This window comes from Stigmatopora argus, chromosome 7 (assembly GCF_051989625.1).
Source record: "Stigmatopora argus isolate UIUO_Sarg chromosome 7, RoL_Sarg_1.0, whole genome shotgun sequence".
NCBI lineage: Eukaryota > Metazoa > Chordata > Actinopteri > Syngnathiformes > Syngnathidae > Stigmatopora > Stigmatopora argus.
In genome coordinates this window covers 3,446,851-3,471,279 of record NC_135393.1, presented here as the reverse complement: position 1 = coordinate 3,471,279, position 24,429 = coordinate 3,446,851, and the positions used below count along the sequence as shown (strand labels likewise).

The window sequence follows — 24,429 nt, the reverse complement described above, 5'->3', positions numbered from 1 at the left end:
AATCCGCCCAATTTTAGTTAGATTAAACACTTTATTTCTATTAAACCACTCGTTATTTATTACTTTGTCAATATATGGCGAATTATAAGAAATAAAACATTTTTTTCAATCCAACATCCTGTTTTTGGTGTTTTTTTCAGAGAGTTGGAACGAATTAATTTGTTTCCCATTCATTTCAATGGGAAACTTCCGCTCGAGTTACGAGAATCTTGTCATACGAGCTCAGTCCCGGAACGGATTAAGCTCGTATCTCGAGGTACCACTGTGTATATATATATATATATATATATATATATATATATATATATATATATATATATATATATATATATATATATATATACGTACACACCGTATTTACTCACATATAAGCCGCTTTTGTCGGACCAAAAAAATGGTGACTGAATCGAGGGTGCGCATAAAAACACATGCAAAAAAACTGCAAATTGACGGCGTGGCGACACGATGACGTCACTTCAAGATGGCGCAGTTGTGTCGGCGCGTGATGTCACAAATTCGGCCGATACTTTTATTAATTTCAAAATAGAGAAAAGATAAACAGATAAACGCTAAACAAAATTTATTTTGACGTCCATGAATGAATTTCAAGGAAAAACATAAACCGTATCTTGCATAAAACGTGAAAAAACTCAGGTTCCCATGACTGCTCGCTCCGGGCACATCCATCTTACCTAGGTCCAGGGCAGCCATCTTACCTAGGGTGCTGACGTATAAACCTAGTTAAACATGCTTTGAATGGCCAGACACGGGTAGCCTTGATTTTGAAATAAAACAAAATTCCACTTTGATTGTTATACATTTTCTATGTTTTCTGTTGTTTTCATTAAAAGGCAGGTGATGTCCTTCTTTTCGTTCAGGTACCTAGGCGGACAGCTTGGGGTCCTATAGTTGTAGTTTGAGTTGTAGTCTTTAGTAAAGAGCACCGCAAACGTTTCCAGCGGAGTTTGGTTCAGTGTTCATCAAAGTTGACTGGAATGTGTTGTCAAACAAAAATGCTCTACATTGTCAATTACTTGAATTTGATATAAAAGAAGCTGAAGAATCATCTGTGTGCCTTCGTCTCACTCTCTGACTGGAGTATCCGGGTAGATGAGGTGTCCCACCGCTATCAAAGAACATCGCAACGCTAAGCTAAGTTGCTAATATTCCATTTTTTTCGTTGTAATTCTTGTTCGAAAGTGACAACTATTGGAGTAATATGAACCATCGAACCAAGAATTGAGATATTTTGACATTAGAAGCAATATGGCTGCCACAACATCTTAAACTTCTGGTAAGAAAAGTGTAATTTCTGTAATTAGAAAGCATCAGGTTCTCATCAAAATAGACTTATGTCTTCTTTCAAACTGAATAATTTGATATTTTGCATTTACAAAGACAGGCATATTAACTTCCTTATGATATTGACCCTAATAATGTGCTTTTTATTCATACAGTATCTCAGAAATACCACTTGTGATGATTTTTCTTAAGATTTTCCCTTCAAAGTAACACATTTGTATTCCCTATTAAAACCATGAATATGGAGGTGAAAATTGGGAATCAGGGGGCGGCTTATACGCGAGAAATTGTAAAATAAAAAAAATTCTAGGCAATTATCAGGGTGCGGCTTACATGCGCGGGCGGCTTATATGCAAATAAATACGGTATATATATATATATATATATATATATGCGACTTTCGAAGACACTTCCTTGTCTCTCGCTTGCCACTAAGAAAATGGCGGAAGACAGGGGACTGTGACTCAACTCAGCACCGATTAAATCGGGCAGCGAATGGTCATTTTATCCGATAATAGAGGTATCTGAGTGGCCAGTAGCCTCTGTGATGGTTGATTTTTTTCAGAAATGCGAGCCCCATACCACCTTACGGTGCTTATTTGAAAATAGAGCTTGCTCGGCGAACTGGGCGGCAGAGAGCCTTGGCGAAGTTGTTTTTTTTTCAGAAATGTGAGGCCCGGACGACCTTACGGCAAACGACGTGGTCCTGAACCGAAAAAAGAGCTCCCTTAGCGGATGGCCGGGAGCCTCGGGATAGCGGAGCTGATGGTGGAATTTCCCAGAAATTTTTCAAAGTGCAAGCTCCAGATGACGTTAAGGTGGACGCCGTCACCTTTATCCAAAAATAGAGCTCTCTGGGCGGCTAAGATGGATGGACGTCAGAGTTTGAAACAAAGTGTCCCAGAGATTGATGACAACATGGTCTTAGCCATCGAATATGGCAATCGCCTTGACAGTGTCATGTCCTTGTAGAAAAGCAATTTCGTATAACAAAAGAAACAGCGGTCACAACTCCCCATCAACATCTTCCTTGTGCACCGATTACCTCTCGCAAAAGCTCCTGAAAAGCTCCCCTACGGCGCCCCCTGAAGATTCCATCAATGATCCAATGCCTCTCGAATCTGATGAAAAAGACTTGGACTAAAGCTCCCAAAAATCTTTTCACTTGGACTTAAATCAAGCGGAGAGGAACTATTTTCACTGTGAGTACAGTACTTAAAGTATTCACATTTTTTTCATAGATAGATTATATTTAGACATACATTGCAGTCTTTTCATGTTCCTATAACTGTAACATTTTATTAAATGCACTTCTTGATCTTGATAACTGTACTTGTGTTGGAGTCTTTCAGGAAGCCAACACTGCTGGATTTGTGAGCTTCTTGAGTTAGACTGACAGAATCCTAATGAGGTCCCCCTCCAGACTCCTAACAAGAAAGCAACTGTTAGAGCATAGATGTTAAACTCATTCCAGAAAAGGGCCGAATGGGTGCAGGTTTTCGTTCCAACCCACCAATATGACACCTTTTCACCAATCTGTCCTCTTACAACTGCAATCAGTTGATTGCAGGCAGTCAGGGGCCGCTTCTTCCAGCAGACCTCCTCATAGGCCTACTGTCTGCGCTCTTTCATTCGGGAGAAAAATCTGCACCCTCTTGGCCCTTTCTGAAATCAGTTTGACACCTGTGTTGGAGCATCATTGGACTTGCAGCCACACAGAGTTCATGCAATTAATTATTGGTCATCTGAGTTGAGAAAAGGAACATCTGACCCATCTACATTCCACGATGTTGTCATTTTTGAGATTGGGAATGTGGCTTTCGTTGCTCTGCCTTCCTTTCCCCTTTTGTCTTTGGGTTCCTAGCGGTTCCTGGGAGAGACAGTGGAACCATTGATGCGTTAATGTGTGGGTTTGTCAGTGATGTCACCAGCTGCACTGTCATGTGTACATGACACACTCACTAACAGCTTTTTACAAAGGGTGCCTGAGATATTTTGTTGTTGATCAATGAGTCTAATAATAAAGCTGTTAATTTTGTTTGTTTAGTGCTCCGGTTTAATTGCCTTTTTATTCCTCAAAAACAGCAAATAAATATGGTTATCTATTATATTTTCTCCAAGTTTAAGTCATCCCAGTACGACCATTGACTCTGTTGTGGCTATTTCGAGGGTCCAATTTGAAATAAAAGTGATGAAATGAACCAAATCAAGGAGCTGGTTGATAGATTTAATTCTGGGGAAGTAGGAGATGTCCATTTTTTTACTTGAATAACAGAACTTAATAGTGTTAGTAGTAGCTTGTTATTGTTTTTCCATTGCTTTCTCCCTGTGTTCTGATGTTTGTTTCCCTACTCTTGTTTGTCCCTCCTGCTCTTGTGCTCGGGCAGCTGCACGTCATTCAAAATTAGCTCCGGTTTTGTCTATTTAAACCCCACTGAATATTATGTCATCGTCGGATTGTCTGCCTTATTTCCCTCGCCATGTGTCTGTGTTACATCGTTCCTCGATTCCCCGTGTTTTCCCTAGTTTTCCCTAGGTTTTGTGATTTGATTTCTAAGTCTTTATTATTTTTTAAGATCCTGCCGAAGTTATTAAAGTTTTGGTATGAGCACTATTTCCCTCGCCTGCTTCCCTGCGATTGGGTCCTAATTCTTCGTACATCGCCTTGACGTCTCCCTAAAGACGTAACAAATAGTCCTCTTTTTGACTGTTCACAATGTTAAAAACTGCTACAAATTTGTTTTATGGAGGCCACAATTTCATTTTTACTTTTTCTTCAAAATTTTACCTTTTCTTTTTTAACAATTTTTGTTTTGTTCCCCTGTGACATTTGGGGTTCAAATTTCAGCTGTGACCTTCTTGTCGGCTGTTTGAATCCTTTTGTCACACTTGCAGTATGGTAAAAGAAAGGATTGCACTGTAGTTTGCTTAATGTATTATTACTCTTTATTAATAGTTTTATTACTACTCCTCTACAATGTGAAAGAATTTAACCCATAAACCATTGATAGATACAAACATGTACATTTGTTGGCATGCTGTCCAAAGTATATCCATTGTAGAAGTACATTCTGATTCTAATATACATACTTTTTTTTTAACAAAGCCTTTTATGTTTCCATTACTGGTCAGTCATGGTGGTGCTAATGTGGCGTTTTGCTCAATATAAAGGATGTACTTGTTCATTTTGTCTCTGTCATCTATAATCCTTCTAAAGCATGTGTGTGTGTGTATGTGTGTGTGTGTGTGTGTGTGTGTGTGTATGTGTGTGTATGTTAAGATTCTCTTGCTATGTTTGTCCAAACCGTGCAATGTAGAGAGTTGAAATATTTTTGGATGGCCGGAAATGGCTGTCGGATCCTAATAGATGATTGATTTCTTCACCTTTTATTTGTTACAGTTGAAAGCAGAGTTGATGTATGAATCATTGTTTTTACATCATGTGCCCTAATCGCACTGCGTGGCTGATTGGTCCGCCATTGAGTTTCTAGGTGCTCCCCGGAACACTTTTTTTTCTGTCGTGACGAGAGTTATAAGACATCCATAAATCATGCTTTATCTATTCCATAATCCTTATAAAGCGTGATGTGCGCATGGATGTGTGTGTGTACCTGGAAACTCGCTGGCGTAGAGAGTTGACATTATGGTGGTCAGAAACGGCTGTTGGTTCCAAACCGTGCATTGTATAGAGTTGAATTTTTTTATGGTGGCCAGATGCGGCTGTCGAATCCTAATAGACAAGTGATTGAATTTCTTTACCTTCTCTAAGTGTGTAAACCCAAGCTTTGAGCATTTGCAAGTACTATCAATGAGTATGCCTGACCTGAAATATGTTAGCTTGCTGCTCTCTTGAGCTATTGAAGATATTAGGTGCTAATAATAGTAATAAATTAATAATTAATAAATGAAATGTGTTATTGAAAATCTAAAAGGTGTTCATTAAGGTAATTACCTATCTTTTCTGTAAATTTGGTGTAAATAAGTCAAATGGCTTGGAAATTATTGAAGGTATTAGGTTCTAACAACAATAATAAATTAATAGTTCATAAATGGAGTGTGTTATTGAAAAACTAAAAGGTGTTTGTTAAACACAAGGTAATTACCTATCTTTTCTGTAAATTTGGTGTCAATCTGTCTAATGGCTTGGGAGCTATTGAACAAAATAGGTGCTAATAACAATAATAAATTAATCTATAATACTTATAAAACGTGATTTATGGGTGTGGGAGTGTGTGTGTATGTTAAGATTCTTTTGCTACGTTTGTCCAAACCGTGCAACGTAGAGAGTTGACATTTTTTATGGTGGCCAGAAATGGCTGTCGGATCCTAATAGACGAGTGATTGAATTTCTTCACCTTCTCTAAGTGTGTAAACTCAATCTTTTATTTGGTAAACAACCATTTTTCAAAAGAGATTTTTTCTTAATAGCGTAACAATTGTCTTTTGGTTCTAAACTTGCTTGTGACATCTAAAACCAAGTATCGCAGGTATATACTGTAATTTTTTTCATTTTTTTAACTTAATGGTCCACCTGACTATAAGCCACACCAACTGAATTGTATAAGAAAACTGGACTCTATAAAACGCTGGTGTTCATTATTATTTATTATGGCTTTTTTTACACCCATATAGCACAGTTCATTAGCCTGTAGTATCCATAAACCAACCGCACTGGTCTCTGTCGCGAGATTCAAAACGAGGGAAAAAGCAACTGTTTATAGTCCCCAAATTACTTTTATTTTACCTGTGATGATTTTAGAATGTCTTGGTTCAGTTTCTGTCTTTCTTTATGTAAATGTACACTTTCCTTTTAAGCTTTTTTACATTTGACTTGCATTCATTGTTCATTGTACCTTTAAACATGTCTTTCACTCATTCGGTATAGAGATATGACTTGAGTGTTCATCTGTAGTCAAAGAATTCCGTTTGCCGCTTTCACAACTGATAGGAAGTACTGAGGAAGAAGGATGGGATTCATTGTTGTGTAACTTCCTGAATGCTCCGTCAGCATTGGATAAAAGGCATGCTTGTGCATGCATTTGTGTGTCAAGAATTGCTTATTGGAACAGATTTGCCACATATGTTACATTTCTAACTTGGCCACATAAACAAGCTTTGCAAAGAAATAAAACACAAACGTTAATCGACAGGTATTTGTTAGAGCACTTGTAACCATCGTCACGACTACAGTAAAAAAACGCGAAGTAGGATCACCCCTATTTTACTAACATACTAGAGTAATCCCTCAAATATCGCGGTTAATGTAGACCCAACATGGCCGCGATAAACGAAAAACCGCAAAGTATGATCACCCCCATTATTACATCAATACATGTTTTCGCGGCTATACAGAAATACAGGTACACAAGTGCAATTATCAAATACTGTATATTTATTAAATATTAGAACTACAGTGGTACCTTGACATACGAGTGGCCCGACATACAAGAAATTTGAGATACAAGTAAAATTTCGGGCAAATATTTATCTTGAGATACGAGACACATTTTGATATTCGAGCAGACAGCGGACACGAGAGGCTGCTCATAAGAACATCATGGGCACTGTCTCTCTCCCCGCAACTCCCTCGTGTAATGTCTCTCTGGTCGCAACTCCCTCTTGTAATGTCTGCGAGCACTGTGCGGAGCGTTGCATTTTTTCAGTGTTTTTTTCCCCCGTTAGTCATTGCGAATGGCGAGGCGATCGCCAATATGAGAGTTATATGTACTACTTGTGGGCAAGTGGTCGTGCATTATCCTATTGTGAGGACATTTGTGTGCATAATTTTCGAAATATTTTGAAGGGAATACAAAAGCAAACTACCATCGATAGGTTGCATCTGAAACTCAGGGTGGAGGCAGGGCAAATAGAGCCAACCCGGGAGAAGAAAGGTATCAAAATTTAAAACAAAATTAGAATCAAGTTTAGTGTAAGGTTAGATTAAACTTGTTTTTGAGTGTGTCTGCATCGTAATCCAAGTTCATTTAAATTTGTTTGTTATGTTACGAACGCGTTGCCGTGCAAAAAGTCTCCCCCCTCGAGCCCCCTCTGTCCCTCTCTCTCTACCCTCCGCGAAATCTGTCTAATTTTAGTTCTATTAAACACATTTTAGTTTACTATTAAACCACTAGTTATTTGATACTTTGTTAATAGATGGGGAATTAGAACACATAAAACATTTTTCCAATCCAATATCCTGTTTTTGGTGTTTTTTCAGAGGGTTGCAACAAATTAATTTGTTTTTAGTTCATTTCAATGGGAAACGTTTGTTTGAGTTACGAGAAAATCGACATTGTTACACTAGTCCAGGGCTCGGGAGCCACATCTGGCTCTTTTGATGGGTGCATATGGCTCTCTGCTAATCTGAGAGCTAAAATATGGAAACCGCTGTTGAGCGAGCTAAGACAGTCTGGTGCCGCTTTAATCATTATTTTTAATTAGACCTTTCTGCATGCATACTTTCATTTATACTCATTGATTAGTAACAGCGTAACAATGTTCTCAAAATAATTCAGAGTATTTGCACTTTAACAGTGGTGAAATGACCAAAGACATGCAAACATCCACATGTATTTTGACTTTAAGATTTTAAGTATGGCTCTCAAGGAAGAACATTTGAAAAAATGAATTATTTATGGGTCTCTCTGTCAAAAAGGTTACCAACCCATGCGTCTAGTTTTTTTGTGATTATTTATTTTGCGGAGATTATCACCAATATTGTAGCTCTAATAAAAACAGCGCCGTTGTCATTGCTGAGAGTGATGTGTCACCACAGACCTGGAAATAATCACAATTCTATTGAACAGGAGTTTCCATTCTGAAGAACTCCTATGTAAACAAAGGGAACTAGAAAGCTTCTTGTTCCTGTCTTTTTTGCACCCTTTTTATTCATGTTAGATATCATACTACATTCTTTAATGTGAGGTACATTGCCATACCATTTTTCCCATTCACTAAATCGCAAGATATCTGGTTGGATACATTAATCTATTTCAGGATAATGATTTTGTAATTTAATAATCTTATCACAATACGCTGTTACTAGTTGAATTAGTATTTTTTAAACATCTTTGCTCTCTCTTCTGCAGAGACTTCTTGCCCAGAGGGTCTGGTATAGTCACACGTCGTCCTCTTATCCTGCAACTCGTTAACAACAAAGCAGGTAAGTGTACAGTTCAAGCTTAAACACGGATTCTTGTAGAAGTCCCCATTGTGGGACTTAAATGTTTTATTGAATATTACTTAACATTAAATCTGTATTTGCTCAAATTTTGGCCTTCATCTTGGTTCATGCCTCACTCAGAACGATTCCTCCACTTTTCCCCTCAGAAAAAAGGTGGAAAACAGTAGGTGGTGCACACGGAAGAAAAGGTAGAAATATGTCTCAAGTGTGCAGTAATATTTTACTGAAAATGGGAAATTGGACTTAGTTGTATGATAACTGTCATAATTTAAAAAAAATCAGATTGACGATTGATACACAGGACAATGACACTGACTTCAAAAAGGAGTGGAGACAGAAAAAGGCAAAGGAGTGAACATCAAAACTTGTCTGAACAGCAGTTATTCCTTTTTTTTTCTTTATAGCAAAGGCCTCCTCCTCTAGAATTGTTGCTTTCCAATTGGTGTTTCCTTTCCTCTGCATCATCCGATTTATATATTATCTTCATGCAGAATATGCAGAGTTCCTCCACTGTAAAGGTCGTAAATTTGTCGACTTTGATGAAGTCCGTCAGGAAATTGAAGCAGAAACTGACCGTCTGACTGGATCCAACAAGGGCATTTCACCCATCCCAATCAACCTCCGAGTTTACTCCCCTAATGGTGAGGAGAAACACACTATTTTAGATAAAACCTGCAAAAGTTTTTGTGTCATCTTGTCGCAATTGCTATTTCCCTTCTGTCAATGCCACTTAGTGTTAAACCTGACCCTCATCGACTTGCCCGGAATGACTAAGGTGGCTGTAGGAGACCAGCCTGTAGACATCGAATATCAGATCAGAGATATGCTGCTCCAGTTCATCACAAAGGAGAGCTGCCTCATACTAGCTGTCACTCCGGCTAATACAGATTTGGCCAACTCTGATGCTCTCAAGATTGCCAAGGAGGTGGATCCTCAGGGTGGGTGATGAGTTATTTGGAATCTTTCAGAATCATTTATATAATATAATTCAGTATAGACGGCCCGGTGATTGAGTGGTTAGCTCATTGGCCCCACAGTTCTAGGGTCCTGGGTTCGAATCCAGGTCCTCATGTGTGGAGTTTGCATGTTCTCTCCGGGCCAGCGTGGGTTTTCTCTGGGTACTCCGGTTTCCTCCCACACTCCAAAAACATGGATGGTAGGCTGATTGGACACTCTAAATTGCCCCTAGGTATGAGTGTGAATATGAATGGTTGTTCGTCTCGGAGAAAACCCATGCAAGCCTGAGTAGAGTATGCAAACTCCACACTGTGAGGACCGATTTGGGATCGAACCCTCAACCCCAAAACTGTGAGGTCGACGCGCTAACCAAAAATGGACACAGTATTTAAATGTAGGGAAAAATGAAAACTAAAACCATGCAAACCAAATGGTAGGCTTTTGGACACTCTAAACCAGGGCTCCCTAAACTTTTTCCTGTGAGGGCCACATAACTTTTCCCTTCTCTGATGTGGGGCCAGAGTTAGTTTGTAACAGGAAAAGTGTGACGATTGCAGAAGTGCCTAAATGTAAAAAAATATTTTTCCCAGAAAGCCGCAATCAAATAAGCCTTTCTAGATTCTTGACAGAATAAAAGTCAGAAAATAATTAATAACACTATTAAATAAATAATAACCAAATAACACTCTCTGGGTTCTTCACATTAAAGTCCATGGAACATAAATTTTGTGCAATATTTTAGATTTTTTTTTCTTCTATTACCTTGCCTGGACGTGACTTTTCAAATTACTTATTTATGCTTTTATTGGGAAACACGCACTTTGTGTACGAGGTGGCGGTCAAACATAGGTATTACTGTACTACAGTCATACCTCTACTTACAAATTCCTCTAGGTACGAAAGTTTCAGGGTACGAATGTTTTTTATATGCAAATGAGTGACTCGAATTACGAAAAAGATCCAAGGTACGAAATCCCCCCAAAAGTAAATGTATTTCCTTATCCATTATTTTATTTTGAATTCCCCTTATTAAGCGAAAAAACTACAAATGCAACGTGGCACATATTTTCAGGCGAGCACGCACACACACACACACACACACACACTCTACCACCCACCCACCACGAGGCGTGGGAGTGGGCGGTCCGGTGGGCGGCCGGGCTGAGACGAGGCGTGGGAGTGGCCGGATCGACGGGCGTCCGCGCTGGCCTGAGACGAGGCGTGGGAGTGGCCGGTCCGGGGGGCGTCCGCGCCGGCCGGTGACGAGGCGTCGGAGTGGCCGGTCCAGCGAGCGTCCGTGCCGGCCGGTGACAAGGCGTTGGAGTGGCCGGTCCGGCGGGCATCCACGATGGCTAAGCCCCCTGCCCTTAACATACATCAGAATCTAAGAAAAGTCGTCGGGCACCTTACCCTGGCTGCTCGGGGGGCCGCCGGCCCCCTCGTCCAGGGGGCCCGGAGAGTCGCTGCCGCCGGCCCCCTCGTCCAGGGGGCCCGGAGAGTCGCTGCCGCCGGCCCCCTCGTCCAGGGGGCCTGGAGAGTCGCCGCCGCCGGCCCCCTAGTCCAGGGGGCCCGGAGAGTCGCCGCCGACCCCCTCATCCAGGGGGCCCGGAGAGTCGCCGCCGCCGACCCCCTCGTCCAGGGGACCCGGCGAGTCGCCGCCGCTTATGGCCGAGCAGGAACTTGGCGGGCAGGAACTTGGCGGGCAGGAACTAGGCGGGCAGGAAGGTACACGGTCGATTGGTCGCCGGTCTTTTGGTCGCGGTCTTTTGGTCGCGGTCTTTTGGTCGCCCGGACTCATCTAACACATCGGTTGCTGCCATCGACTGTCATAGGCGTCCAATGAACTCGGAGGACTATGGAAACCCGGATCGATTCGCGAACAATGTAGAGTACAGACACTCCTCAACTTACGAACGCAATTGGTTCCGAGCGATTGTTCATAAGTTGAATTTGTTTGTAAGTTGATTTAGTGCTATATTTTGTATTATAATTTATGTTTAAGGCCTATATAAGTATATTGAAGGTTTATATAAGTGCATGTGTATGTTTAAGGCTTGTATAAGTAACACGCATTGGTTTGTACTGAAAAAAAAAACATTTAATAAAATGGAGAGAATATGTACAGTACTGTAGAGAGAGAGATAGATTTATGTATTAGAAACTGGCCAAAAGAAGCGACCTAATGACGATTGCAGTTTTCTTCTTTTTTTCATCATAAATGATGCAGTAGCACTGTATGGCATCATTCAATTGATTTGCAAACTTTGTGCAACGTTCAATATTTGGGTCCTGCTGCTCGATCTTTCTGTTTATAAATGGTACTGAATGTGCAACGCTCACCACTCTCAGGCGGATCAAGCTTCGTTATTATTGCCACTCGTTTCAAATGAAATGGCTTGCCTCTTCCTTGCAACTCCCTCAATAGAAGCCTTTAGCTTTTTACCAACCATATTCAATATTGGATGCATGAGATATTTAATGATACAAATGAAAAAGGTTCTTTGCACACTGGAGATACATTCACGCACTTCCGCATTGCAACGAAGAAGGTAGATGCTGGGTGAGCTGAGCTCTCACAGCGCCAGGCGTCGGTATTAGCGGCGGAAAGAAGTACTACTCCGAAAAAGACGCGAAATACAAAATTGGACTTGCGAACATTTTTGGACTTAAACGCAATTTGCAGACATGTTCGTATGTACCGTTGTTCGTAAGTTGAATGTTCGTAAGTAGGGGAGCGTCTGTATTTGCAAGCCATTGCATACAATTTGTATTAAAAACTCCCATCTGTGAATTCCCTTTGTACATAAATTGTTTAAAAGTTTGTATTTGTAATTTTTGTACAGAATTTGTAAGTTTTACTGCTACTGTTATATATATATATTTCAGCAACACTTAGTTATTTATTTTTATATTAATTAATGTATTTATTTATTAACTTATTGCCTATCTATTTATGTCTAAAACGTCTTTCCTGTATCTGCATTCTCACTCTTGCTACTGTAACAATGAAATTTCCCGAATACGGGATGAATAAAGTTATCCAATCCAATCTAATTGCGATATCTTTTATGTAGACCTATGTTGATTTTAACATTTAGCTAAGTAGAATACCTTTTTTGATAGTGACATATTTGTCCTTTAGGTCTTCGGACTATTGGAGTGATTACCAAGTTGGACTTAATGGATGAAGGGACTGATGCTCGAGACATTCTGGAAAACAAACTGCTACCTCTCCGCAGGGGTGAGACCACAGACACGTGCAAAATAGTTACACCTACTGATCCAACAATTGATGGTGCAGCCAATTTTTTAAGCAGATAGAACCTGAATAATTCAGTTTTGTGTTCATTCTGATGCGTTCAGAAGCCTCCATCTTAATCATTGCTTTATTACATTTCTTTCATTTCATCAAAGCAATAAATCATAATTCTTTAATATTGCAATGAAGTTAAACTTGAGGTGACATCTTACAAACAGAGCCATCACATAGTGTGTTTGTCTTCAGAATCCACTGCAGGGAAAATAAACATTTAATTATGAATGCTCACGATGTATTTTTAGCCAACATAGTCAATTTGATAGTAGGCTAATATAGAAGTTGCCTTGTTGCCTTAATTATAAGGCTTTTAATTTTTTTTGCAGCTCCAGACATTTTTTGTTAGTTTTTTTTCGTCCAATATGTCTCTTTCAACATTTTGGGTTGCAGACCCCTGCCTTAAACTTTCAACATTCTAAAGGTATAACAATTTTCTATGAAAAATGTATGCAAATATGTGTATGTATGCAATAAAATAGAAAAAAAGACAAGAAGATAATTTATTAAGACATTAAAATGATTAGGAGATGGGGAGGAATTGTGAGTGGCAGGTGAGTGAACATAAATACACAGGCACAGAAACACACAGCTTAAAATTATGTTACACACCCAGAGTCAAGAGAAAACTTGGTGACGAACATGAATCAGGAAGTCATCAAACTAAAAATTCAGTTTTGTGTTAGTTTGACACATTTAGAAGCCTCTATCTTTGTCATTCGCACTAGATAAAACACTGGTTTTGATATTATAGTAGTCTAGGATTTTCTGTCCGTATTTTTTCAAGGTTACGTTGGGGTGGTGAACCGGAGTCAGAAAGACATTGATGGAAAGAAAGACATTCGTGCTGCTTTGGCTGCTGAGCGCAAGTTCTTCTTGTCCCATCCGGCATACAGACACTTTGCAGAACGCATGGGCACACCACACCTGCAGAAGACACTGAATCAGGTCAGACTTGCATCTAGCCAGCACTACCGTCAAGAAATATTGTCATATGACATTTGAAGAACAAATCTACTGAAAAAATCTAGTTATTTTATATTACATTCATGGATTGTCCCGGGGGTTACCACAACGAATCAACGTTTTCCACTCCACCCTGTCCTTTGAATCATCCTCCCCAAACACAGCCACTTTCATTCCCTCCCTCATTATTTCCATGTAACTTAGGTTTCCCTCTAGCCCTGTTCCCTGGCAGTTCCACCTTCAACATCCTTCTACCGATATAGTCCTTATACCATACTTGGACACAAGTGAGGTCTCTCTGACCTTGTCGTCAATTGTCTAACCTTCACTATTCCTTTTGTTTCATTCTATTTTTTAATACACTCTCAATGGAGATATCTGCCTCCATAAGCTTAATCCTCATTAAAACAAGTTTGTTTTTAAAAGAAAACTGACATGGACACCAAAAGTCTAAGACACTGGCCAGGAGAATTGCGCCCAACAGTTTATTTGAGCTAATTCCCTCCTGTCCTTCCGATACAAGTTTTTATTGAAAAGTAACAACATGTTAGCATCATAATCACAAACATTCAATAACTGTTTGATAAACATATCTACTCTGCACTCTCGGAACAAACCGTTGGGATTGCTTCGACCAATTTCAACGATACAAACTTCTTTTGCTAAGGTGATTGGACAAGAGCGAAAGAATATTATTTGCCTATTGTAGAGTATCTGTTATTTGTTAGTAATGTAAACAGATTATATTAGATGACTAATTACATTACAATTGATAACAGAAAACATGATTTAATAACTTAAAATGAATGTATTAACGCTTTTATCATACACCTATACAAAGCATTTTCTTGAAACACTAACCATATTATCGGGGTGCAGTTATCATGTTTTATACACTTGACTCTTTTTCTATTTTCATGTTCTTGTTATCTTATTATTATACCTCTTTAGTCTCTTTAGTCTTCTTATAGACAAACAGGTTTGGTGATGGTCTTGCACATACACTGATACCTTTTGTGATGTCAGGCATGGTTTAATAGCAACTAAAAACTGGTGGCACAATTTATCGGGTACATTGCATTTAATTTCATATTGATTTGTCTCCTAAAATATTTTTCCTGCTATTAAATTCTCATTAATACTGTATTGAAGTTCAATTAATTCCCCCCCCTTTTCATCTAGCAACTTACCAACCACATCCGTGACACTCTGCCAGGATTACGCAGTAAGCTTCAAAGTCAGTTGCTCTCCCTGGAGAAAGAGGTGGAAGAATACAAAAACTTCCGTCCTGATGATCCTGCACGCAAAACCAAGGCTCTACTCCAGTGAGTACACACACACATGCACTAGATCAGAAGTGGGCAAACTATTCCACAAAGGGCCGCAGTGGGTGCAGGTTTTCATTCCAACCCATAAAGAGGGCACCTTTTCACCAATCTATTTTTCACCTATGAGTAGCTAATCTAGTCTAACTTCTTATCTTGTACTTGCACTGAAACTCCATAGGTTACTAACCACTTTAGTCACTTTTTGTACAAGTATTAATTTATGTGACCACGTATTCATGTTGACTACTTATTTAGGTTGACTACTTATTTATTTATTATTTATTTATTGATTACTGTATTTACTCGCATATAAACCGCTTTTGTTGGCCAAAAATGATGGCAGAATCGAGGGTACAGCTTATTTGCGCTTAAAAACACAACATGCACGAAACTGCAAGTTGACGATGCGATGAAATGGTGACGTTATGACGCAATGGCGCCGCGACATCATCACGCAAGCGAATGCGGCCGATACGGTCCTTTTTTCAAAATAGAGAAAAGATAAACAGATAAAACGCTAAACTAAATTTATTTTGATGTCGATGAATGAAATTCAAGAAAAAACGCACGTATCTTGCATAAAACATGAAAAAACTCACGTTCCCGTCTCTGCTCGCTCGGGGCACGGCCATTTTACCTAAGTCCCAGGGCAGCCATCTTACCTAGGGCGCTGCCATCTCAACCTATTTAAATGGGCTCTGACTGGCCAGACGTGAGTAGCCTTGATTTTGAAATAAAACAAAATTCTACTATTTCTATCTACTTTTCATTGTATTTTTGTTCAAAAGTGACAACTATTGGAGTAATATGAAGAAATATGGCTGCCACAACATCTTAAATATCTGGTAAGAAAAATGTAATTTAAGTAATTAGAAAGCATCAGGTTCTCATCAAGATACTTATTTCTTTTTCAAATGGAATGATTTGATATTTTGTATTTACAAAGACAGGCATATTAACTTTCTTATGATATTGACCCTAATAATGTGCTTTTGTTCATTCAATATCTCAGAAATACCACTTTTGATGATTTTTCTAAAGATTTTCCCTTCAAAGTAACACATTCTTACTCCCTATTGAAACCATAAATATGGAGGTGAAAATTGGTAATCAGGGGGGCGGCTTATACGCGAGAAATTGTAAAATTAAAAAATTCTAGGTAATTTTCAGGGTGCGTCTTACACGCGCGGGCGGCTCATATGCGAGTAAATACGGTATGTGTGCACTTCAAGGTGAAGCTTTAAATCTAATTATACTTGTATAATGACTATAAAGGCATTCACTCATGGCTTCAACATTTGCGGCTTCAGTACATTGTGTTTTTATATTAAGTATCCAAATAAAAGATGTTTAAAAAAAGTCAACATTCCTACTGAACCTCGCAAGCAGAAGACACTTCCCTGTCTTCCACTTGCAAATCAGAAAAATGGCGGAAGACGTGGGACTGCCACTCAACTCATCTCCGAAGGAAGAAAAAAATGGTAGCGGGCAGTGGCAGTCCCTTTTATCTGGAAATAGAGCTTTCTGAGTGGATTGAATCACTGGAAGCCTCAGTGAGGGTGGATATTTTTCAGAAATGTGAGCCTGGAGCGTGTGTCCTGACAGCGGATACCTTAGCCTTTTTCCGAAAATAGAACTCTCTGTTATGATCGGGGATTGAGGACCCCAAAGCAGGCAAGGGCAGCAAGTCTGGATATCGAATCTTTTATTAGAGTCGTCCAAGAGAAGGGCAAGGCACCGAAGGGAGTAGCGTCGGCGAGTAGTTAGTCATGGAAGGAAGGTCGGTAACCGTGAAGTCCGTCATGAAGTCCAGAGTGGAGGGTACAAAGGGCGAGCGGGAAGTCGTTGTCCGTGGTCCGTTGTCGTGGGGCTGAGCGTGGTCGGAATCCTCAGAACAAAAACAAGAGGTCGTCGATCAATAAAGGCAGGCGAGGAGAAACTAAGAGAGGGTACCTAACAGTGAACTGATAAGACGATCCAGCAGCATGGTCATGTTCTTCTTGGCTTTATATATTCCCCACTGGCTGATGACTCACACCTGGAAACGTTTGAGTGATTAGGGGCTGGGCCTGTGATTGGGTGGAAGGCACAACCAACCACCAATCTGGTCCGGGGCCTGACATTCTCAGTGGACTGGACTTCCGGGAGCCTTGCGGTAGCGGAGCTGATGGTGGAATTTCCCAGAAATGTGTCAAAGTCCAACCTCTGCACGATGTTATGATGGCCGCCATTGCCTTTGTCTGAAAATAGAGCTTTCTGAGTGGCTAAGATGGCTGGATGCAACAGAGGAGCAAAGTGGAAGTCCGTTTAAGTTGTGCAGCGGACTGATGCTCTTATTCGAAAATAGAGCTCTCTGGGCATGTAACACAGTTGGACGGCGTGGAGGAGCAAAGTTAAAGTTTACCGTATTTTCTCGCATATAAGCCGCATTTGTCGCTCAAAAAATGATGACTGAATTCAGGCTACGGCTTATATGCGCATATATTAGACTTGACATGCACGAAACTTCAAGGTGACAAATACGAAACGCCTTAACGCAAGACAATGCAGGCAATACGGTCATTTATTTCAAAATTGAGAAAAGATAAAAAGATAAAACGCTAAACCACATTTATTTAGACTTCTATGAATGAAATTCAAGAAAAAAAAACATCTTGCATAAAACATAAAGAAACTCACTCACTTGTGCCAGCCACTGCTCGCTCAGGGCGTCGCCATTTTACCGTAGTTCAGTGCTTCTTGGGATATTCTGTTGCGCCCCCCCCAAAAGAAGAATTTAATGTTAATGCATTAAAATTCCGCTTTGATTTCTTTTCTTTTTATTTCTTGTTCGAAAGTGACAACTATTGCAGTAATAGGAACCATCGAAAAAAAATGAAATATTTCGACATTAGAACCCATATAATAATAATAATAATAATAATAATAATCGGACATAGGCCATGTCGTCATTACCACAACACAAAAAAGCCTACTTGTCATCACACGCAGAACTGCGTGTGACGAAATTGATGGTGCTTCTCCATAAGCTACGTTTAATCGGCAAAAGTGACAAAATTGATGGTGCTTCTCCATAAGCTACGTTTAATCGGCAAAAGACCTAAATAAGTGTAAGTTACGGACTTGTAATTTGTCATTCCGCTGTTGTGGATACAGGTCGCTTACCTCTCGATTACATACAGGTCGCTTACCTCTCGATTACCGCACACTGTCTGCCACTTACCTTCCTTCAAGTCAGCTAGTAGGAGGCAGATCACTAACCAAACATCTATTCATATGCCGCAGAAGGGAATGTGTGTATGTTAGCGCGAGTTTAGATGTCTGATGGATGTGGGGAAAAAGCTGTCCTTAAGCCTATTTGTCCGAGCTTTGTGGGACCTATAGCGTCTGCCAGAGGGCAGCAGCTGGAACAGATTGTGACCAGGGTGGTAAGGGTCCCCTATGATGTGCTTGGCTCTGCTGAGGTAACGCGGGCTGGCAATGTCTTCAAGTGAGGGCAGAGAGCAGCCGACAATCCTCTGGGCAGTGTTAATCACTTTCTGCATGGCCTTTTTGTCCGCCGCCGTGCTTCCAGCGTACCACACTGTGATGCCGTACGCCAGGATGCTCTCTACAGTGGTTCTATAGAAGGTTCTCAGAAGATTGGAGCCCAAGTTGTTCTTCCTGAGCACCCTGAGGAAATGGAGTCGTGTCTGAGCCTTCTTCACCACTGCCGTGGTGTTTGTAGACCATGAGAGCTTGTCCGTGACGTGGACCCCCAGGAATTTAAAGGACTGGACCCTGTCTACACATACTCCATTTATGAGGAGTGGGGCCAGATCTGTGCCGTGTTTGCGAAAGTCCAAGATTATTTCTTTAGTTTTCGTGGTGTTCAGTGTGAGATTGTTCACCGAGCACCACGAAGACAAATTGTTGACCTCATCTCTGTAAGCCGACTCATCCCCTCCTGAGATGAGTCCGACCACAGTGGTGTCGTCAGCGAATTTGATGATGGCGTTAGACTGGTGGGTGGGTGCACAGTCGTAGGTGTACAGGGAGTACAGAAGAGGACTCAGTACACAGCCTTGAGGGGAGCCAGTGCTTAGTGTAATGGAGGAAGAGAGGTGGGGACCAAGTCTAACAGTCTGTGGGCGGTTGGTCAAGAAGTCCTTTATCCAGCAGCAGATTGAAGAGGATAGTCCAAGGTGGGAGAGTTTGTCAGTCAGAATGTCCGGTTTTATGGTATTGAAGGCTGAGCTGTAGTCAATGAAGAGCATCCTCACGTAGTTCCCAGGGTGTTCCAGATGGCTCAGTGCTGTATGGAGAGCAATGGCAATAGCATCATCAGTGGACCTGTTTGCCCTGTAAGCAAACTGGTGAGGGTCAATTGAGGGAGAGATTGTATTCCTGATATGGCGGGCTACCAACTTTTCAAAGCACTTCATGATCACAGGCGTGAGGGCAACAGGCCTATAATCATTCATGCTGCCAATGGTTGGCTTTTTGGGGACAGGGATGATGGTGGCAGATTTCAGACAAGATGGAATGATGGATAGTTGCAGGGAACAATTGAAAATATTTGTGAAGACTCCAGCCAGCTGGTCAGCACAGGCTTTGAGCACCTTCCCAGGTACTCCGTCAGGGCCCGCAGCCTTCCTGGTGTTCACAGACCGCATTACCAGTCTCACTTCCTGTTCCCGGAACGTCAGTGTATTGCTGCAGGGTGGTGGTGGGGGTGTTGAGACTGGGCCTGATTTGTCAGTCTCAAAGCGGGCAAAGAAACGGTTCAAATTCTCCGCTAGTGAGGCATCTGCATTAACAGACATAGTATTGTTGTTGTAGTTGGTAATATGTCGTATTCCTTGCCACATCTTCTTTGGGTTATTTTCTGTGAAGTGCTCCTCAGTTTTTTTGGTATATGCTGCCTTGGCCTTTTTAATGCCTCTTTTCAGCTGAGCTCTGGCAGCGCTATATTTTATCCTGTCCCCTGATCTAAAGGCGGAATTACGGCATTTGATGAGTGCCTGTGTCTCATTGGTCATCCAGGGTTTTTGGTTAGGAAAAACCCGTATTCGTTTATCTATAGTGACGTTGTCGATGCAGTTTTTTATGTAAGAAAGAACAGAGTCCGTGTAGTCCTGGAGGTTGTCGTGTACAAAAAGTTCCCAGTTGGTGCGGGAAAAGCAGTCCTGCAGCTGAGAGAGTGCGTTGTCGGGCCAAGTTTTTATTGTCTTTATTTGTGGCGTTGTTTGCCTCCGGAGTGGAGTGTAAGCGGGGGTGAGAGATAGGCAGAGGTGATCTGATCCAGCTAGGTGGGGTAGGGAAGTGGCTTTATAAGCATGTTTGATGTTAGAATAGACATGGTCAAGAGTTTTGTCTCCTCTAGTATTACAATTTACATATTGAATAAACTTAGGTAAAACAGTCTTTAAACACGCCTTGTTGAAATCACCAGCGACAATAAAAACTCCATCGGGGTGAGCAAGCTGTTGTTTGTTAACAGCCGCTAGCAGGAGGTTAAGTGCCGTGTTAACGTTAGCATTCGGAGGTATATAGATAGCCGTTGCTATGACGACGGTAAGCTCTCTTGGAAGATAATAGGGCCTACATCGTATTGCTAATAACTCTAAATCCGGGGAACAGTGAGTGTCAATAATTTTACTGTCGCAACACCATTCATTATGTACATACATGCACAGTCCACCGCCCTTGCTTTTGCCTGTTAATACTTTAGAACGGTCGTTGCGAAAAAGCGTTCGGCTAGCTAGCGATACCGCCGCGTCGGGGATATGCGGGTGTAGCCACGTTTCGGAGATGATAATAATATTACAGTTTCTAACAAAGCTGTTGGTAGCAATACGAAGTTCCAACTCATCCATTTTGTGGGTGATGGATCGGGCGTTGGTCAAAAGGATACTTGGAAGCGGAGCTCGGTGTGGATGTTGTTTCAGCTTAGCAGCAAGGCCCCCCCGGCATCCTCGCTTCTGTTTCCTATCCCTTCGCCGCCTGCGACGTGCTTTTGGTGGGCTGGCTAGCCACGGAGATCCCGGAGAGTGTGTTAAGAAATCGGATGTATCGCATATCCTTCGGATAGTGAGTAAATCCTGGCGACTGTAAGATAACGAACGACACCGAACTGGAGAGCTTAGAGCCGCAGCGTCAGTGCGCGCCGCCATCTTGCATGAAATGTATAATTTCATGCCCCTACATGGCCCCCACAACATCTTAAACTTGTGGCAAGAAAATTGTAAACACACAAATGGAAATGAAACGCTGTTTTATATATCCCAGCATGCACCGTGCACTACTTCTACGGGGAAAATGGAGTCAGCGGCTGCTTACCGTAGTTGCGAGATCTGTTGCAGCTCAATATTGATCTATATATAAGGCACACCGGATTATAAGGCGCATGGCGTTTAGGTGTGCCTTATAGTGTGGAAAATATGTTAAATTCAAACTGTCCAATTTTAGATTCATTAGAAACAGTCTAACTGCAAAACTTTATTTTGACACAATGATCAAATCACACATTACTTACTGCCGAACACGTTGGTCATCGGCCTGCAAAACAACACTAAAACCAATTGAAACCATTTATAAGCAAGCTGTGAAAGTATTGGAAAGAAAGCCAAAAACGCATGACCACTGTCCGATATTAAAAAAATACAAACACCTGAACTGGGACAATACTATTAAATATGCATATGCCACCATAGTTTACAAAATCTTCCAACACAAAGCTCCTCCATGTTAGGTTTAAACACCAGACATTTGTATCACCAATCTGAAAGAAGTAAGAACACAAAGAATTGAGGTTATTTTATTTAAAAATGAGAGGTTCTCGGGACTGCTCGCGTCTCAGTCCTTCGACACACTCTGAAGATGTGTCCTCCTGCCAAGTCTCTTATTGTGTTTTGGGAGTGTCCAAGTTACAGGAAGTTTCAAGCTGATCAAAGGAGAGAGAGTTCTCTCCCAGTTACAAAAGGTTCTTTGATCATGACCATATGCTCTTTTAAGATAACATCTTTATAGTCTCTTTCCCGATATCCTGCAATCCTCACACAATGGTTCAAACAGACGAGCAGACCCCTGGGTAGTTCCTCTTTGTTTAATAAGGTGAAACTGACCCAGGGCTCAAGACACTCTAATTCTATTAACTAACATTTTGACAGTCATACCAGAATCAGGATAACTTATTTACAATAATTCCAACACTCCACTACAAGATTTTGTAGGAAAAAATTCCAACACATCAAGAAGGGCAGGCTCTAAAGGTGACTGTGAGTTCTCTTCCAAAAGACTGCAATTAACCAAAGCACCTGTGTGTGCGTGTGTGTGGTTGTGTGTGTGGGTACTCGGACGTTTCGTCGAAAGACGTTTGGTCCCCGGACGTTTGGTCGACCGGACGTTTGGTCGGCCGTACGTTTGGTAGAACGGACGTTTGGTAGAACTTTCCACGGCAATGCACTCGTAACAGAACAAACAAATTTAAATTAACTTGGATTAATATATACAGACACTCAAACATACGTTTAATGTACCTTTACACAAAACTGAATTCAAATTTTGTTTTATTTTTTTTACCTTTGTTCTCTGGGTTGACTCCACCCAGACGTTCAGCGGGAGTTTTTAAAAGGAACGCATCAAGAGTTGTTTGTTTTTGCCTTCCCTTCAAAATATTTTGAAAATGACACGCACAAATGTCCTCACAATACGATAACGCGCGACCACTTGCCAGCTTGTCAGGGTGCCTCTTTTCTCCAAAATCAGAAAACTCTTGCCACTTCGCTAGCATGTCTTTGATGTCCTTTGTAGCCAGGCGGTCCCCCCCGTCCACCTACTCCTCGCTACTGAGTGCCCGCAACACCTCCAAATGTTCACTCTTCTGGAGCTCGATTAAATCCTGTGTCATGAGTTCTTCGTGGTGCTCGGCGATTAGGTCATTCACATCTGCCTCGTTAACCTCCAGCCAGGAGGAATTTCCAAGTGACACGATATCATCCATGACAACGAGCTTTGTGACACATACGCCACTCTCATATTTTTCAATTATTTCGCGCTTAATATTGATTGTCAACGTTCGCCTTTTCTTTGCACAACTCTTCATTCCACCTGTTTGCTTTGGATCCATTGTTGTTCACTTTGTATTATGCATTGACTAACGGGGAAAAAATACGGGAAAATGCAAGCTCCGCCCAGTGCTCGTAGATATCTGTTATACACGAAAGAGATGCGGCAAAAAGTCATAAACAGCCTCTCATGTCTTGGCCACCTGGCTTTCTCGCATCTCAAAATTTTCCTAGTATCTCGAGCTGCTCGTATGTAGAGATGCTCGTATGTAGAGGTACCACTGTATATGTTCGTTAACATGAATATAGATATGTTCATTAATATGTGCTGTCCCTTATTAAATAAATCAAACTCAAACTCGATACAAAAACAGTGCAATGTAATATCGCGATATATCACAGAATCGATTTTAGAAAACTCTGATTATCGTGATTCTGGCATATCGAGCTGGATAGTTAAAATGTATCGTCACACCTATAATACAAACATACACACCAACATATTTGAAAACTATACTGCAGTGCTTTCAATACAGGATGGTTCAGCAGTTTGGTGTGGACTTTGAGAAGTGCATCGAAGGCTCAGGGGATCAGGTGGACACTTCCAATTTATCTGGAGGAGCAAAGATCAACCGCATTTTTCATGAGCGTTTTCCTTTTGAGCTGGTGAAGGTGATTATCTTTACAATGTTTACTGTCATAAGGCATTAACTTAATATCTGGTAATGGCTGATGATGGGTGATAACACATACATGTTCCTTCTTCGTGTCTTAGATGGAGTTTGATGAGAAGGAGCTAAGAAAAGAGATCAGTTATGCTATCAAAAACATCCATGGAGTCAGGCAAGTTGGAACAGCCTATCGACAAAGTATTACATAAACAATTTTCTATCTATCTTTTAACCAGTATTTGAGCTCCCTCCCTTGTTTGTGAATCTCAACACATACACCTCTATCAAATTTTTCACGTCCTTACACATTGTGTGATTTTTTTGGTTTTAGTTTGATCTTATTTTGGATCCCTGGCTTACTTTCTGCTTAAGTTCCCCCCAAGTGCAAATCCTCTCTTTGTGCTCCATGTCTGTCAATCTCTGTCCTTCAGGACAGGCCTGTTCACCCCAGATATGGCGTTTGAAGCCATAGTGAAAAAGCAGATCATTAAGCTCAAAGAACCGTGTCTGAAATGCATCGACATGGTTATCCAAGAGCTCATCAACACAGTCAGGCAGTGCACTAATAAGGTATCACTGCATGGTCTCTGCCATGATTGTACCCGAGGGCGTGGTCAACTGCAGTGCTGCCAGGAGCAACCTTTTTTTCTCTCCAGATCAG

The 24,429-nt window shown here is 41.0% G+C and overlaps 1 protein-coding gene across 5 annotated transcripts in view; it reads left to right on the top strand.

Moving 5' to 3' along the window:
- dnm2b (dynamin 2b) overlaps positions 1-24,429 on the top strand; it is a 43,457-nt gene that overhangs the window by 4,258 nt on the left and 14,770 nt on the right. For 3 of the 5 annotated variants that reach the window (XM_077604916.1, XM_077604915.1, XM_077604918.1), the window contains 9 exons: positions 8,391-8,464; positions 8,977-9,126; positions 9,220-9,423; positions 12,585-12,683; positions 13,543-13,703; positions 14,904-15,046; positions 23,634-23,769; positions 23,873-23,940; positions 24,200-24,338. In XM_077604916.1, coding sequence (XP_077461042.1) covers positions 8,391-8,464; positions 8,977-9,126; positions 9,220-9,423; positions 12,585-12,683; positions 13,543-13,703; positions 14,904-15,046; positions 23,634-23,769; positions 23,873-23,940; positions 24,200-24,338 — 1,174 coding nt within the window. The remainder of the gene's footprint in view (positions 1-8,390; positions 8,465-8,976; positions 9,127-9,219; positions 9,424-12,584; positions 12,684-13,542; positions 13,704-14,903; positions 15,047-23,633; positions 23,770-23,872; positions 23,941-24,199; positions 24,339-24,429) is intronic. The other 2 variants (XM_077604919.1, XM_077604917.1) reach the window with 1 other exon arrangement.